This window comes from Diplotaxodon limnothrissa, linkage group LG4, assembly GCF_057381915.1.
Source record: "Diplotaxodon limnothrissa isolate DT_005_m linkage group LG4, D_limnothrissa_male_GT1.1, whole genome shotgun sequence".
Lineage (NCBI taxonomy): Eukaryota > Metazoa > Chordata > Actinopteri > Cichliformes > Cichlidae > Diplotaxodon > Diplotaxodon limnothrissa.
In genome coordinates this window covers 2,266,893-2,283,779 of record NC_140599.1, presented here as the reverse complement: position 1 = coordinate 2,283,779, position 16,887 = coordinate 2,266,893, and the positions used below count along the sequence as shown (strand labels likewise).

Sequence of the window (16,887 nt, the reverse complement as noted above, 5' to 3'; positions counted from 1 at the left end):
CTCCAATCCAAGCTCAGGCTATTTTGGGGACGAGCTGAGGTACCAGCTGGACAGCCTGACCGATCATCCAACCACTGTACCGCCTGGGTTAACCCTCAGAGATACAAAGTGGCTTCATTTCTTTCTTGGAAGAATTGCTCTGACAATTTATGAAGCACGCATAAATTGTTTTTTTCTTCTTCGATGCTGCTGAAACAAAACTGAGGTGTGATTAATTCTCTCAGAAACAACAGGACTCAATGGTTACCCTTAAGTTTGTGGAGGAGTTGTCTCTGAAATGTGCTGTATCTGAGGGCATGAAGGAACAGCTGGGCATCCTGCTGCTTACAAGAGTTGAGAGCCTCACTGCACAGAGGAATCACGCAGTCCTGTGAAGAACAAAGGGTGAAGATAAGCTACGTTTCTTTAAACTGGACAATTACAGTTCAAGCTGGTGCTCATTGCAGCTACTTCGTCTGAAGTTAAAGCTAGAAACCTAGAAAGTGTGTGTGTGTGTGTGTGTGTGTGTGTGTGTGTGTGTGTGTGTGTGTGTGTGTGTGTGTGTGTGTGTGTGCCAAACTGACACTAAACAACTGTAAAGTCGTTTTTGATGCAAATGAAATGAGTTTATTTATGAACCTCTTGTCCAGTGAGAGCATTCTCCAGGGTGGCAGTAGAGTGGAGCTGCAGGGTGGGAAATGTGGGCAGGGTCTCAGAGAGGGTGAGGGTCGACAGGCGAAGGGGACCCAAGCAGATCCGTCCGGTCTGTTTCAAGCAACGCACCAACGTACTGCAACATCACATCACACGATTTGTTACCAGTCTGAAAATGGCACCGTGCTAAAAATAAGTAACACATTTTAAACATTAACATTTGGAAAGAAAACAGACAAGAGACCGTTTTCTGCAACGACTCCAGAATTAACCGACTTTTTCCTCCTTTTTGGCCCTGGAATGGAGGCTGTCGTTCAGTCTCACTTTACAGAATCAGGAAATGGACTGAACATACCAAGGATAGATGAGATTTACACTCTTAACCCCATTTCAGCCTAAAGAGTTCTTTCACACGAGCACAGAGGACAGTCTGTTGCTGTCAGTCTCTCCCTCCTACCTTGGACGTGCTGCTAAACATGCTCTCTTTTATCTAGAGGTTTAAAACGTCTCAGTTTTCACTGTCATGCAAAAGAATTAACAGAAGGTGGCATCAGAGCAATGACAAAGTAGCAGCACGAAAAAGATCTCTGAAGGAACCACATCCAGTTTATTCCAGCAACACCTGCCTTACCTATATACACATCAGTGTTTGCCAAGCCTGGTTGTTACTATATGACCTTATTCTTTCAGTCTGGAGTGTAAACCTACTGCTGCTGCTGACGAAAGAACCTAATTAATAACAACAATCATATACAACACACTAAAAATGTATATTAAGCAACAAAAGCAATGTTCAGTAAACCGTATGCGCTCAATGCTGGGAACAAGCGTGTTGGCCTAGATGAAAGAAGTGTGCACTATAGCGCAGAGTCGTTACACCTTGGAGGCAGGGCTGGACAGGGAGCACGAGTGAGACCACACAGTCTCCAGGAGAAGGGCTGGACTTTGGTTCCCTGCTGCTTCAGGTCAGGGAAAGGTCCCTGACCACCTGACTGCAAGTATGCAGCGAATGACAGTTTTCCTAGAACTGATTCCATTGTTCTACTGGGAAACTTGACGAAACTACAAGACCTAGATTGGCGTTGCATTGACGGATTTGCTATGACACTCAGGCAAAGAGAGGAGCTGAGCTGTTAACTGATCACGCCCTGCTGATGAGTTAGATCAGCTGCTGTGAGAGGAAACTGGACAGGCCCGGTGCGCCTAAATGGGACCCTCCAGAACAGAGACAACAGATCTGTGACAGAGGGTCGGTGCCCTGTCTGACAGACGGCCCAGTCCACAGCATCTTCCTTCCCAACCTTGGGTGTGGAAGAAGTTCAGTTCAAGACTTTTGGTCGGACTCTAAGCAATTCTGGCAAATTGTCAGGTGACTAAAAGCAATGCTCTACTCACACAGTGTAAATATAGTGTGGATGGGGTGATGCTGCCTTTAACTCATTCACTGCCAGCCATTGGCAGTGAATGAGTTAAACCCATTGACTCATTCACTGCAATTGACGGCTATAGACGTCAATGGCAGTGAATGAGTTAACTGGAGGCAGTGGAGGGAATAGTTGGAGCAGAGTCTGTGGATGAGGGCGGCTACTTGCTGATCATTAGGTGCGAGGTCATTGAGGCAGTCAAACTACTAGCTTGTAGGTAGTTGGGCTGTTGGGGGTGGATGAGTTCTTCATGGTCCTGGATGCTGTAGGGCTGCCTTGGTTGACACGCCTCTGCAACGCCGTGGAGATTCGGTTGTCTGCCATAGGATCGACTTGTTCCCAGTGGGTGCTACGGCTGCCCTCTGTCACGGATTCAGTTAATGATGAACGTTATTAAAGGGATCCAGCAGATCAGAGCACAAAGTCTCTCTTCATACAGATGACAAGTTGTTTATATCAGACCCTCGTTTGTTGTTGTTACTTTAAACATTTGGAGAAATATCTGGTTATGAAGTTAATATTCAAAATAATGAGTTAAGGCCCCGCCCTTCTGCATGCGAGGGACAAATTGGATCCAACTCTTTCAAGATTAGCCACAGAAAATCCAAGTGTTTAGGTCTATGAGTACCACGTGATGTTAAGGATCTTTACAAGTCCAATGATCCACCTCTGCTATCATCAGTGGTTCTTCTAAAGAACGAGCCTCTTACTTTAGGAGGAACAAACAACTCTATCAACATGTGTTCGCATCCTAGATTTCTTTAAGTGTCCCCATTTTTTAACAAAACCTTTCTTGTCCAGTCGTAACAGCCAGAAATCAACATTCATATGGAATAAAAAGCTGCCAAAGATACGTAAAAACGCACGTCACTTCCAAAATTCATATTATATATATTATTGGGTAGTAAATGTTAGAGTATTAATATTATTGTACTGGTGAAGAGGGATACCATCAGCCCCAGTTGGTAGTCACTGGAAGGAGCTTGAGTTGTGCGCACCTCCCCTGTAGCCTCACGAGGTTCCAAACATCCAGTCTCAGACCGTATACTCAACCCAGGTGTAATTCATACAGTTAAAACTTGGAATCAGTTTAGAAGAGCCTTTAATCTTACTGGGTTGTGGTTATCTGCACCAATAACAAAAAGAAAATGTTCTAACGTTTGATGTCTGGCTGCAATCTGGGAGTCGATCACTGCACTTCTTGTATATAGAAAACAATGTATGCCTGCACACAGTGCACTGATAACATCCCAGAAACAGTGTCACACTTGTGTCCCTTTATAATAATATTTGGGTTTGTATTTATATCTCAATAATCATCTCTTTACATCTCTGTTTCTACGCTTTGTCTTACATGGCTGCTCGGTTTTCTGTTGTGTGTATGCTGCTACAGCCGTCAGAAAAGGCTTGAAACGCCCCGACTTTATCACAAAAATACTTTCTGAGCAAACTGAACAATAGAAAGCTAAAATGTGGCAGTTCTCCTATTAAGAAGGGTTTCATTACCCTAATGGGGTTTTTCCCCCTTGAAATCAGAGCTGGTACGGCATTTGACAATGATTGACCCATAAAAAATGAACTCACTCTGAGTTTGGTGCTGCTCTCTGATCCTGCTGCTCGCTGACTTTGGTCATTGCACTTACAGCGCTGCGAAGGAGCTGCACCTCGATAGCTCTCTGCAGCTCAGTTGGATCTGGACTCATTGAGGGCAGGAGCCTTTTCAGATCTAAATTTGAGCACAAAGAGTGTTAGAAATACTAGCAGCCACCAGTAGATGGGTCCCATGGTATAAATCTGACTTTCAGAAAAGCTGACCTTGAGGTCAAGGTCACTGAGATTCAAAATGTTCCAAGCCTTTTAGCAGATACCTGTGGTCTTACTTTGAAAATCCTACATTACATTCTGGGAAAAAATACCAGTTTTACTGCAAATGCACAACTCAGTCACAATCCAGACGTCTGTTAAGACTCGGGGCAGTAAGGACACTTACCCAGTTTGTCCTTACTGCCAGAAAGAGCGGTGTAATCCTCTCCAGGCAGCAGCTCCAGTTGAACCCCACATTCTGCTAGATCGCCCTCCTCAAAGTGACTCAAAGCATGGATGTAATTGAAATCTGTCTTCAGGTTGATGCTGACTGGATTGGTCGAGTTCTGTTTGAGGGTGCTGACAGTGGCCTGCCACTCCTTAACAGAAGCCCAGTCACAAAGTGCCACATAACACTGACAGGCTTTGTTGGCCAGAAAGTTCAGCACCTCTGGAGAGCACTCACTCGACTTCAGTAACACCGTCTTCCTGCTGTCACCTGTTGAAAATGACACCAAGCATCATAGCATCAGTGAAACTTAAAGGAAAGATGAAAAAACAAAGAAAGCATCAGAAAACACACGTTTCTAAGAGTCGGGTGATGCACAGCCTACCTGCAGTGGCTGTGTGCCTCACAGCTGTGCTACAGGAACAGTTAGAAAGCTAGCTGAACAAATAAACATGCTGCGATCTAAGGGGATGTTTGCTAGTTACCATTGCTACAGTGTTTTGGACTGCTTGTGTTGCTGGACAGTTTGAGCATGAAGGAGTCAGAGCCTTTGATGCTGCAGTCCATCCCTGTAACTGCAGACAGTTGGTCTTGATACTCCTGGGCTGCTTTCTCAAACCTGCACATACAAACATATGCACAGTTGATTACAGCAATGAAACTACATGAATCTATTACAAATGAGTATCTCAGTGAACCATGAGGATAATCGGTTAGTGTGCCAGTCCTTACCGTCCCTCAGCCTGCAGCGCAACCGATGACAACCAGCCCATACTCTTGCCTGAAGTTGAGGCACTCCAACTTGCCAAGCCCTGGATGGCCTCGGGACAATGCAACTCCAACAGAGCCTCCACAAGCAACACCACGGGCACCTCCAGCTCTGGACCCTTTAAAGTCCACAGATCCACAGTTCACCCAGACAGATGACACTATTTATTACCACAGTATTTGTAGGATGGTCAAATGATACACCGCCTAATCTAACACTCAGCATTTGCACAGACAAACAGAACTACTACAGCACTTATTCACAGCACTTCACTCGTTCCACATTTGGTCATGTTACAGCCTCTCGGCACTCATTTTTGGGCAGTTTCTCCCGTTGTTCTATGCAGAACCTCGGTGCACAGCCATTTTCACATCTGTTCAGTTCAGATCAAGTTTGAACTCTGGCTGGGACACTCTCTTGTTATCTTGGTTTGTGTGCCTAGGATTGTTGTCCTGTTGGAAGATGGGATGGTATTGACCAGGTAATAAGCGGTACCTGGTTTCCTCCAGACATGACCGAAGGGTCAGGTCAAAGAGTTCCTTTTGGTCAACTCTAGCGGAGCTGGCAGTTTAAGGTAGAACGCTATGTTAGATTTCTCAGATGTTAAATATGTCATCAGCAAACAGGAAGATGGTCAGTGAACTGAGGAGAAGGGTTGTGCAGCATGGTGACCTCAGCTAGTTAAATCCAGTGGCTAGCATCCTAAGCCTCTGACAGCACTGCAGCTGTGTACTACATTCAGTGCTGATTACTGTAACATGACAAACAAGTGAAGTAATATGAATATTTTCACTGTATATACATCTCTACTACATCTAATACAGAGAGGATATTCTACTAACACAGACCTGAGTGCCACTGTTTTTAATCTCTGCAAGCAGATCGAACCCATGGCGAATAGTTACTGCTGGCTGTCCAGACAGAAGACCAACTCTCATCAGTGCCAAGCGGATCCTCGTCAGCCAGTCCTGGCACGTCTGACGGTTCGTGTAGAAGAAAGTCCGAATTCCCTGAGGAGTGGCGAAGAAGGCATGCGTGATCATTTATACAAGCGACTGATTATTAATCAATCGAATAGAATAGAATTCAACTTTATTGTCATTGCACATGCACAGGTACAGGGCAACGAAATGCAGTTTGCATCCATCCAGAAGTGCTTTAGTGATATAGATATATTACAATATATATTAGCAATAATATAGATATGCAAGTATATTACAGAAATGGGTCTATTATGGTATGTTATAATGTACACGGTATGAAGTATGTTGTGAATAAGATAAGATAAGATAAGATAAGATAGAACTTTATTAATCCCTCGGGTGGGTTCCTCTGGGAAATTCGATTTCCAAAAAAAGCACAGCAACGACCGAAGTTACAGTTACAATATGCTATAACTATAAGTATGTACAGGCTATGAACAGGATGAACAATGAATCGTCAATCGATCCAGGACACTAAATCCCAGACAGAAAATAGTTGTTTCAATTTTATTATGTGACATTATAGAGGAGGCTATATGTAAGGTTTAGCAGATTCAATCTTTGACTTAGCCAATCTGTCAGCAATGACAATCACTCCCTGGAGACAAAAGATTAAAAACGCCCTTCATACATTTTGTTTGCACTTATAAATTACTGATAAACTGTGACTCAGTATCTTTTTCCTTTATCACAAAACTCAAGGACACCTGTAGTAATGATAAAACTCTGAGGCTCTATCATCTCCTTTAGTGTCAAAATATTAAACTATTTCATTTTCAAGCCGTGGAGTTTGTCTGCGTACCTTTGGTGGAGCTGTCAGAGCATTAGCACAGCCCTCGTAGGCATTATACATGAGCTTCTCCAGGTTCTCCAGGTACTGAAGCAGCAAAGTGAGGCGGAGCTGATTTAAGTGGTGACCATCACTGTCACTTCCACTGCCCGCCCAAGCTCCAACATCCTGCTCGGGGTTCAGACTCTGTGCAGCCAAGCTCCGGATCATACCTGCAACAAAGCAGAGAAAATGGTTTGTGTCTGAGAACTTTAGATGAACTGTCCCAGTTTTATTTCTTTACCAGACAGCATCTGTATGTATCTGAGAAACCTCTTCTGGAGGTTACAAAAAAGATCTTGAAAGTAAATGACAATTACTGTGAATGCAGTCACATGAACTCTTCACTTTACCTTCAATGGTCTGGAAGGTGTCCTGAGCTCGACCCAAAGGTGTTCGGAGTTTGGATAACACGGTGAACTGTGCAGCCTCCCACACTGCCCACTGCCATAGCAACACCTCTGTTTTCAGCAGTGCCCGTGTCACCACGTCTGGCTTGCTACCATCTGTACTTCCACGGCCATCCTGTTTCTCAAGGCGTTGGCAGCTGTAGTACAGGCGCTCCAGCCAGGAGTCCTTGCTGTAGATACAGGACATGACCACCTTTATTCATCACAAGTCCTATCCTCCATAAAACCAAGCGTGCATCACAGATCTCCCTTACATTACGCAGACCTGACGTGAATCTCTCACTATAGTTGACTCAAAATCGTCATGATACACACATCTGTGTAAACCCACAGCACGACTACCAAAGATCAAAAATGACCATGAGACTGTAAAACAAAAGACATTCTCAGAGTTCTGTGCAGCTGTCACTGTGCCATTACCCTCCACGGTGCAGGACGCCATATAGGATGAAGCTAATAAGGTCACTGAAGTCCTGGGGGTGGAAAGTGCTGCTCGGAGCATGGCTCATGTGGTGGCGAATGGCCAGAGAGATCTTCCTCATTTCAGGATGGCTGTGGTTACTGTGAACAAGCAATATACACGCATATGTTGAGAACATGCATCCGATCTCCTGATGGGTCACAACTGCGGTTCAAATCTAACACCAACTGTCCCCTAACTATGACAGTGCTGATGAAAGCAATGCCGTTTGTGAGTGTGCAGCTCTGAGAGTCATAGATGAATAGTACAGATTGGTTAAAACACGGAGCTCCCTTTCATACGTTTAATCAAAACTATTTAATTTATTTGAAAAATGGCAGTCAGGCAGGATGCAACAACCTGCACTCACATTAGCTGTGAGACAGCGTTAGCCGAGCAGCTGGTTAATGAATTGGGACCTGCCGGGTTGTAGTTAGACTCAACTCAAGTAATAACTCTGTATAAGTAGTAGTCTGTAGTTATTAACCAGGACCACTTATTGTTCAGACTCGGTACAACCTTAGCTAATCATTAGCCAGACCCACACTCTACTACAGGGGTGGCCAACCAGTCACAATATACACACATTCTGCTCAGCCAGATTTATTGTAAATGTCACACACCAATATGATAATGACTCCTACAGTACTAAAACCACAGGCCAGTCATTTTCAACAATTGTGCGCACTGTCTCACACACACAAACTCTCAGTTCAACCAAGTCCACAAACAAAAATATAATAATCTACAATAGCATTTACTTTTACAATGCATGTTGTTTAATGGGACTTCTGGTATTCCTTGCCTTGTATGTTGACCTAAACATTGACAGTATCTTAAGCGCAGCCCGTTTGACATTGGGGTATTTTTCCATTGGCATACTTTTCCAGAACTCAATGGTCCCTTCCCTTAAAGCAGGTTTCAATTGGTCCTCCTCACAAAGATCGATCATCTCCAACTCAGCCGCAGCTTCATCTGTGACTAGCGAGACTTTCAAACAGCCGGTCTCTGCATTAAATGGGTCGACGAGGAACGTAATGTGTGGCCTTTTCAATTGTAGATCATGGAACCGGGTCACGAAGCTTTCGTGCAAGTTTTCAATCAGCGTTGCATATCTGGCTCTTTGCTTACTCAGGGCAGCGCTGGTGACTTGCCCGCTGGCTTTTAGCAGAGTGGGAAAATGCGTTAAATCTCCCTTTTGAATATGTGTCTTGAACAGCTTCAGTTTGTTGACAAACGCAAACACACTTTGCACCAGGTCAGGCAGCATTTTTAACTTACCCTGCAGGGTCAGGTTCAGTCTGTCCAAGTGACACAGCATGTCGACCAAAAAGGCCAGATCCATAATCCACTTGAGGTCCGAGAGCTCGGGATAGTCCTTGTCCTTCTCTTCCATAAACAGTTTCATGGCATCCAAAAGCTCAAAGAAGCGAGAGAGTACCTGGCCTTTTGACAGCCACCTCACAGTGCAGCGGCAGGTCACCTGGAAGCCCTTGCTCCAGCTCAGCGATGAGATTCTTGAATTGCCTGTGGTTAAGCGCATGTGTGCGGATATAGTTGACGATTTCCATCACAGGCTTCATGACGTTATCTAAATTCAATGATTTAGACACGAGTTGCTCCATGTGGATGATGCAGTGGAAATTCCAAAAGTCAGGAATAGTTCGGTCAGCTTTGCACCGCCCCACAAGCCCGTTCACAGATCCCATCATGGCTGGTGCTCCATCCGTGGCTATTGCAGTTCATTTCGTTATGGGCAGATTTGCTTTTTCAAATGCAGCCATCATGGTTTCTTTCACATCTATGCCACGGGTTCTGTCTTTTAATGGCACAATATCCAGGAGCTCTTCTTTGATCACACAATCGTTTGACACAGACTGTGCAAATATTGCCCACTGAGGCTTGTCTTGTATATCACAACTCTCATCCAATGCGACACTAAAATACTCACATGCTTGAAGGTCAGAGTGCAACTGTGTTTCAATAGCCGTGTTAATGTCCGATATTCTGTGTTCAACAGTGTGGCGGGACAGTTGGACGTCTGATACCACGCGTTTTAATTTGTCGTTTTCAGGAGACAAGATTTCAACAACGTCACTGAGGCATTTTTTAACGAACTCCCCTTCATTGTATGGCTTTTTAGCCCGTGCAATGTTCCAAGCCAGCTGATAGGATGCGAGCGTTATGGTCTCTGACCGCTTCGTAAATTTTTGGAAAAACTGTATGTGCTGACTTTTCAAAGTGGCCAACTCGTGCTTGCGAAGTGCAGTCCCTTTTGGGTCGATGGTTCTGGTCGATGTTAGCATGGAGTGAGCTGAAGTGGCGCTGAAGATTTGAAGCTTTGAAATGCGCTAATGACGTCTGACATATAAGGCAGAATGGCTTGCCATTGCGTTCAACAAAAAAATATAAACTCTCCCACTCTGTTAAAAACGTCCTGTGTTCATCTTCATATTTTCTTTTTGCTGTGTATTTTTTCCTTGCCATTTTAAGGGCAAACTTGCTCCTACTGGGAAACTTTGCGGTATTTTCATCTCACACACATGGCCATTTGATGAAAATACCGTATTGAACTCAAGCGAAGCGAACGTGCACATTTTAAAACAACAACACAAAAAAAAACACAAAACACAAACTTTGATATGAACGTAAGAGCCGCATGAAACCAGGCAAAGAGCCGCATGCGGCTCGAGAGCCGCGGGTTGGCCACCCCTGCTCTACTAGATACAGGAAAACGAGCCAAAGTAACAGCAGGTTTATTGACTGCCTTTCATTAAAGTGGAGCTCAAAGAGTTTAGGCTCTGTATAGCCAGGAGCCAACAGCTGCTGTAGCACCAAATGCTTCATAGCTGGCCCAAGTCTGAACTTGGTGTTTTGTAGTGGTCACAGAGACGGATATATTCTGCTGTATGGCGAATACCACAGCTTTCATCCCAAAGGCAAATTATCCAAAACATTTCATCCTACTGAGCATGAACCGACGTCAAGAACAAGACTGTGGAGCTTGTTAGTCTATCAGATGCTGGGTGATGCCTCTATATCACACCAGAGCAATCAGGAAGACATCCACTGCTAATAACAGCACATCAACCATGTATATGTCAAATCACGTGAATGAATCAAGTGTGCAGTGGTACAGCTGTGCAGCAAGTCTTACCTCAGAGCCACATCAAGAGGGATTGTCCTGAGAAGTTTACCATAAGCTTGCCTCACCCTCATGGCCGAGTGGACCAACTGCACTCTGCACACATCTGTACACCTAAGACACCCCCAACCCACAACACACAGACACACACACAGAGGCTTTAATACAAGAGAACAAACATTAGGCATCATATGCTTCCATATACGTGCAGGTCAGAAGCAAGCCGTTCACCTCTGCAGCAGCTCAGTAGACAGTGATGAAGAAAGGACCTGTAAAGTGTGGCAGGTCTGGAGGCAGATACCCTGATCTTCATTCAGAGCTGTCCACAGAAAACGAGGACAGCATTAAACATCCTGCTCAGTGGTGAAGCCTGTGTAAAGCACAATTCTGGAGTTTACTCTCACCGTTAGCCAGAATCCCTCTGCAGAACTTGTTGAAAGAGGGCAGGGAAAAGAGGGGGCTGTAGGTGTCCGACTTCTTCATCAGCAGAGAGATCTCCTGAGCCCAGGTGAGAAGCAGTTTCCTAACATACCAACATAAGACTGTTATAATAGCTGTATCCAATATGTTCAATCTGGTTTACAGTCATCGTTAGACAGCTAATGAGTCATTTAGCTAAACAGTGAACATTTAGTGATAAAACACTGAGCTGTGTTTGGTTAAAAATGGGGAGAGAGAACCTGGCCTCGGGGTAAAGATGCTCCCGGGACAGCAGACCTCCAAGAAGACTAAGCAGTGTGCTGAAATGCTTCTTAGTTGCCGTGGTTACAGTACTGATGACAGCACCATCAAACAGAGAGGGAGAAGACGACGATAAGCTGGATGAGATGAAGTGATCGTGCCTGCGAACAGAGACAGAGGAGGTCATCTGATTAGAGAAGCAGCCATAAAACAGGAACATCGAGAGACACTAAGCGTTCCTTCAGTTTGGTCTGGGAGCCAAACCTTCACACAGCTCACAGTTCACTCAAATAATCTTCAGTGACAGAGACAAACTTGACTTTCTTCATTCAGCTAGTTTTACAACACCACCCATATAATATTAATCAGGTTTGGGTTTCCACTGTTACTGTTAGAATGTCCCATGACAACCACTTGGACATCTGCTGCGTGTCCTCCAATGTGGTAACATTTCAACGCTTTAACTTGAAGAGTGGCCGTATAACGACACAGGCCCACCACAGCTGAAGCCTAAACTGCCACAGTAGACGTCCACACCAAACCTGGGTCACAGCCAAGAAACCAGTTGGTCTGAACAGGTAGGACGCTGCACCTGAGGGCCATTCATCCATCCATTTTATTCCGCTTATGCAGGGGCCGGGTCGCGGGGGCAGCAGCCTAAGCAGAGAAGCCCAGACCTCCCTCTCCCCAGGCACCTCCTCCAGCTTATCCGGGGGAATACCAAGGCGTTCCCAGGCCAGCCGAGAGATATAATCTCTCCAGCGTGTCCTGGGTCTGCCCCGGGGCCTCCTCCCGGTGGGACATGCCTGGAACACCTCACCCAGGAGGCGCCCAGGGGGCATCCTTGTCAGATGCCCGAACCACCTCAGCTGGCTCCTTTCGATGTGCAGGAGCAGCTGCTCTACTCTGAGCCCCTCCCGAACTTCTCACCCTATCTCTAAGGGAGAGGCCAGCCACCCTTCGGAGGAAGCTCATTTCTGCCGCTTGTATCCGCGATCTCGTTCTTTCGGTCACTACCCACAGCTCGTGGCCATAGATGAGGGTAGGGACGTAGATCGACCGGTAAATTGAGAGCTTCGCTTTTACACTCAGCTCCCTCTTCACCACGACGGACCGGTGCAGCAGCCGCATCACTGCAGCCGCAGCACCAATACGTCTGTCGATCTCTGGCTCCCTCCTCCCATCACTCGTGTACAAGACCCTGAGATACTTGAACTCCTCCACTTGGGGCAGGAACTCATCCCCGACCTGGAGTGGGCACTCCACCCTTTTCCGGCTGAGAACCACGGCCTCAGATTTGGAGGTCTTGATTCTCATTCCCACTGCTTCACACTCGGCTGCGAACCGTTCCAGTGCGAGCTGGAGGCCATCACCTGATGAAGCCAACAGAACCACAATATCTGCAAAAAGCAGAGATGAGATTCTGAGGCCACCGAAGTGAAAGCCCTCCGCCACTTGGCTACACCTAGAAATTCTGTCCATGTCATGTCAACCAAGACAGCCTTACAACATCCAGAGCCTTCAGGAACTCGGGGCGGACCTCATCCACCCCAGGGGCTCTGCCACCAAGGAGTTGTTTAACTGCTTCAGTGACCTCGCCCCCAGAGATTGGCGGGTCATGCCCCTCATCCCCAGACTCTGCTTTTCCCACGGAAGATGTGCCAGTAGGATTGAGGAGATCCTCCTTCCACCGCCTGACGATTTCCTCAGTCGAAGTCAGCAGCACTCCACCCGCACTATACACAGTGCAGGTGGAACACTGCTTTCCCCTCCTGAGTCGCCTGAATCTCTTCGAGGCGGTCCGAAAGTCTTTTTCCATCGCTTCTCCGAACTCCTCCCACACAGCAAAAAACAAACAAACTGAGGGCCAGGCCACTTCATTGAGTTCATGTCTGGATAGTATTTACGTCCATGATGAAACTACACAGCAGCACTGGAAGAATCCAGAGATGCACAAGGAGACACTTGTACTAAGAAGGTGAGCAGAGTTCAAATCCAGCGAGGTTTCTAATTAGTTTGAAGAAGCAAAATAAAAGCAGAGTCAGAGGCGTTTGCAGATTTTTTCCTTTGGTTTCTTTTTCTGTGCGCCCTCTCAGTAGGATACATACACTGGTAATAACGAAGCTTGGATTTTCTCAAATGGCATTCTTCTGTAGCAACAATTTTTTAGAACAGCCACATCGTTCAGACGATGCAGAGAGCTACGAAACGAAATGATCGTCCCTTTTCAGACAGACAAGTCAGTGGTTTCTGGGGGCATTTTACTCCTCCTCCAGAAGACTTAACACTAGAACAACCAAGGGGATATTCTAATGAACAGGTATATCTGTAACTGCTCGGGTGCCTCTGCACCATCCCTCTGCCCAGGGAGAGTGCGGCACAGCAGGACGCACGACGGATGTAATCCGTGACAATTCTGACCGCGTTGAGGAGGGAAACAAAGAGCTGTCATCGTGGTCGTCAGCGGAGCAGCACACTGGGCCGACGCGGGCTCTCCTGCTCATCATCCGAAAAACCATGAATGTCCAAGCCGATGCCCAACACAGCATCATCTGTGACCGTTAGCGTTCCTGCCTGGTTCCAGCTCATCTTCAGCTAACCCATCAACATATTCCATGTGGTCAGCCCAGCTAAATGCAGGGGCATCAACCAGACACTCCTTGTGTTCGGACTAGGACAAAGCTGGGGCCCCCGTCTTTCCAGGGTCGAGTACCGGAGCTGCAGACAAAACGCACAGGCTTCGGGCTCCGTCAGTGTTGTCCTAGTGTGGACAATCCCCAGGCAGATGGGCAGACATCGTAGCATTTGCTGTCGTGCAAAGAGAAACTGAACCTCTGAGGACAGGGTGGACAGTGCAGGCAGCACTAACTGCACGGTGGAGGCTAACACCAACACGGACAGTTAAGCCAACCTAACTAGGAGCAGCCCGACTCAGTGAGGTGTAAGAACTGAGGGTGACTGTGATGACGGGGGTATATGTGCAGGTGGGTCTTAAAGGCATGAACAAAGCTTCCTTCAGCCAGGACACGTGGGGGCGTGATATCTCACACTCGTGTGTTGTACTGAGTGAATCGACTGAAAGGGAGCTTCAGGATTCTTCAGGATAACGGCTCTAATTCAGCATTACTATGACGGTGAGCAGCAATCAGCAAAACAACTGCTTCTACTCATAATAACAGCAGTTACAGTTGGTGGTGGAAGATCTAGAAGGGAAGGATTTTGGTAAAAGGACTTGTAACGGTGGCATCTGTTACAGCACCTAGCCTGAGGAAAAGATGGCCTGTTCTTTCACAAGTGTGCACAAAGGCACACCGCATGTCTGCTTGGTTTATACACCTGTTGCAAGTGGACTGAAAACACCTGAATAAAAAGATTAAGAGGGGTGGCCCGTCCCTTTTGTAGTGCATGTCTGCATAACTGAGAATGCTGCAGTGGACAGCAGTGATTCTGTTCACAGTACATGTGGGTGTATTACCTGGTGCAGTGAGAGTACAGGGAGTAGAGTACGGTGTACTGGATAGCAGGGTAGTAGACAGCCAACTCAGAGTGGACCAGCATCAGATTGTGACTTAGAAGAGCAAAGACTGTCGGCGACAAGGCCCACATCTAGATAGAACACACAGAAAACCACTAATGAACCAAAAGAAGATGCGGACACAGACCATGGACTGAATCTTGTGGCGGTGCAAACATTGTCACATCGAAGTGCTGGGTCATACATTTGAAGAGGTGAAATCTTAAAAACGTGAAACAATTGCACGAGCGCTGCTGATTGGCTGAGGAAGAATAAAGTAGTCGTGGTAAACCAAGCCCCTCTGGGGTTGTTGGTGCTTCGATTCTGAAGTACAGTGTGTGTGTGGGGAGTGTGATTGTGTACTGTGTGCATTCCTGTGTGTCTCCATGTTGTGTGAGTGTGAGTGTATTTGTATGTATGTGTGCCTGAGGGTGGGAATGCATGCAGGCCAGGTGCTACACTCCACCTATCTTACAACATCTCAGGCTCCTCGTCCCTGCTGTGGTCCTCCTGGGGCTCTCGTGCTCTGGGGGGCCTCTGGGGCCCGGGTGTCCTCCATGCCTGCTTCGTGTCCTGGGGGCAGGGCTGTTATTTATGCATATATTGGTTGTTGCTGTGGTTTCACTGTTTCTTTCCGTCAGCAGGTATTGACGCAGATTCTCACCGTTGTTTCCTCCTCCCCATCTTTCTCTCTCCCCTTCTGTTTAACTTTTTGCCCACTTTCTCTTCTTTCTTCTTTTCCATCCGCGGTCTAGTCCGTTAGGATTTTGATAACTCAAAATAAAAACACTAATAAACTAAAGAAATAAAATATGACTATCAAGTGGTCCATTATTGGATTTGCTATAATGGTCCACTGGGGAAAGTAAATCTTTTGGGCATTTTTTGGCCTTAAGAGAACAACTCTGACAGACAGGCAAAAATACATTGTTGGCCTCCTATCTGCAGTACTGTGACATCATCCATCCATCCGCTTCTCCTTTTCAGGGTGCGGGGGGCGCTGGAGCCTATCCCAGCTGTCATAGGGCGAGAGGCGGGGTACACCCTGACAGGTCGCCAGGCTGTCGCAGGGCCAACACAGACAGACAACCATTCACACTCACATTCACACCTTTGGGCAATTTGGATTAATCAATGAACCTATCCCCACAAACTGCATGTCTTTGGACTGTGGGAGGAAGCCGGAGTACCCGGAGGGAACCCACGCAAACACGGGGAGAACATGCAAACTCCACACAGAAAACTCGATGGTGGAATTGAACTCAGGACCTTCTTGCTGTGCGGCAACAGTGCTGACCACCGTGCTGCCCTACTGTGACACACTGTGTTAACTTTGTGAGTGTGACAGAATGAAACTGTGAGGAATATCAGCATGGCTGTCATGCAGACACTGAGTGATGAACCCAGCAATGACGCATGTCCCAAAATGCGTTACAGGAACATATCTTTAGATGTATTAATGAGTGTAAAGTTAATATGAACCTTTTACCCCACCAGTCACACCAAAGGAAGTACTGCGACATTATTACAGTGCTACTGTGATGTTTAACAATAGACAACGGCTCACCCCAATCAGAGAATTCTTGGTGTTGCCAATGGTGGTAAAGGTGCTGAGGTTGAAGATGATGGTGAACTGGGCTTTTTCTGGCGGTAGGGTGAGGGGAGCAAAAGCAGGGTGCTGGATATTAGGGCAGAGGGTCCCTGGTTCCAGGGGACCCAAAGTCTCCATCAAGCTGTTGAGACCACACGCCATCTCGCCCAACACCATTTTATAAGCTGCCTCCAGTGTTGGGATGTTTTTCAGGCTCAGCAGCGCCTGGTACACACCGTGGACAGCTGACATGACCTGTGCAGGGAGCACATGGACAGGGATTACACTCATCAACACAGAAAATCTTCAAATTATTTTCACTCACCCAACCTACGAATGAGCCAAGAACACACTGAGTCTATATAACTGACCTTCATGCATGTTCCTGCTCTGATATATATGCAACATGTTTTTCT

At 46.4% G+C, this 16,887-nt stretch overlaps 1 protein-coding gene across 3 annotated transcripts in view; it reads right to left on the bottom strand.

Moving 5' to 3' along the window:
- Nucleotides 1-16,887, bottom strand: part of smg1 (SMG1 nonsense mediated mRNA decay associated PI3K related kinase) — a 58,308-nt gene that overhangs the window by 29,263 nt on the left and 12,158 nt on the right. For all 3 annotated transcript variants that reach the window (XM_085351265.1, XM_085351266.1, XM_085351267.1), the window contains exons 13-28: nucleotides 16,448-16,726; nucleotides 14,842-14,972; nucleotides 11,366-11,527; nucleotides 11,090-11,208; nucleotides 10,917-11,004; nucleotides 10,698-10,799; nucleotides 7,501-7,641; nucleotides 7,024-7,250; nucleotides 6,644-6,843; nucleotides 5,707-5,868; nucleotides 4,822-4,976; nucleotides 4,575-4,708; nucleotides 4,048-4,359; nucleotides 3,642-3,783; nucleotides 619-769; nucleotides 248-368 (exon numbers count right to left, since the gene is read on the bottom strand). In XM_085351265.1, coding sequence (XP_085207391.1) covers nucleotides 248-368; nucleotides 619-769; nucleotides 3,642-3,783; nucleotides 4,048-4,359; nucleotides 4,575-4,708; nucleotides 4,822-4,976; nucleotides 5,707-5,868; nucleotides 6,644-6,843; nucleotides 7,024-7,250; nucleotides 7,501-7,641; nucleotides 10,698-10,799; nucleotides 10,917-11,004; nucleotides 11,090-11,208; nucleotides 11,366-11,527; nucleotides 14,842-14,972; nucleotides 16,448-16,726 — 2,626 coding nt within the window. The remainder of the gene's footprint in view (nucleotides 1-247; nucleotides 369-618; nucleotides 770-3,641; nucleotides 3,784-4,047; nucleotides 4,360-4,574; nucleotides 4,709-4,821; nucleotides 4,977-5,706; nucleotides 5,869-6,643; nucleotides 6,844-7,023; nucleotides 7,251-7,500; nucleotides 7,642-10,697; nucleotides 10,800-10,916; nucleotides 11,005-11,089; nucleotides 11,209-11,365; nucleotides 11,528-14,841; nucleotides 14,973-16,447; nucleotides 16,727-16,887) is intronic.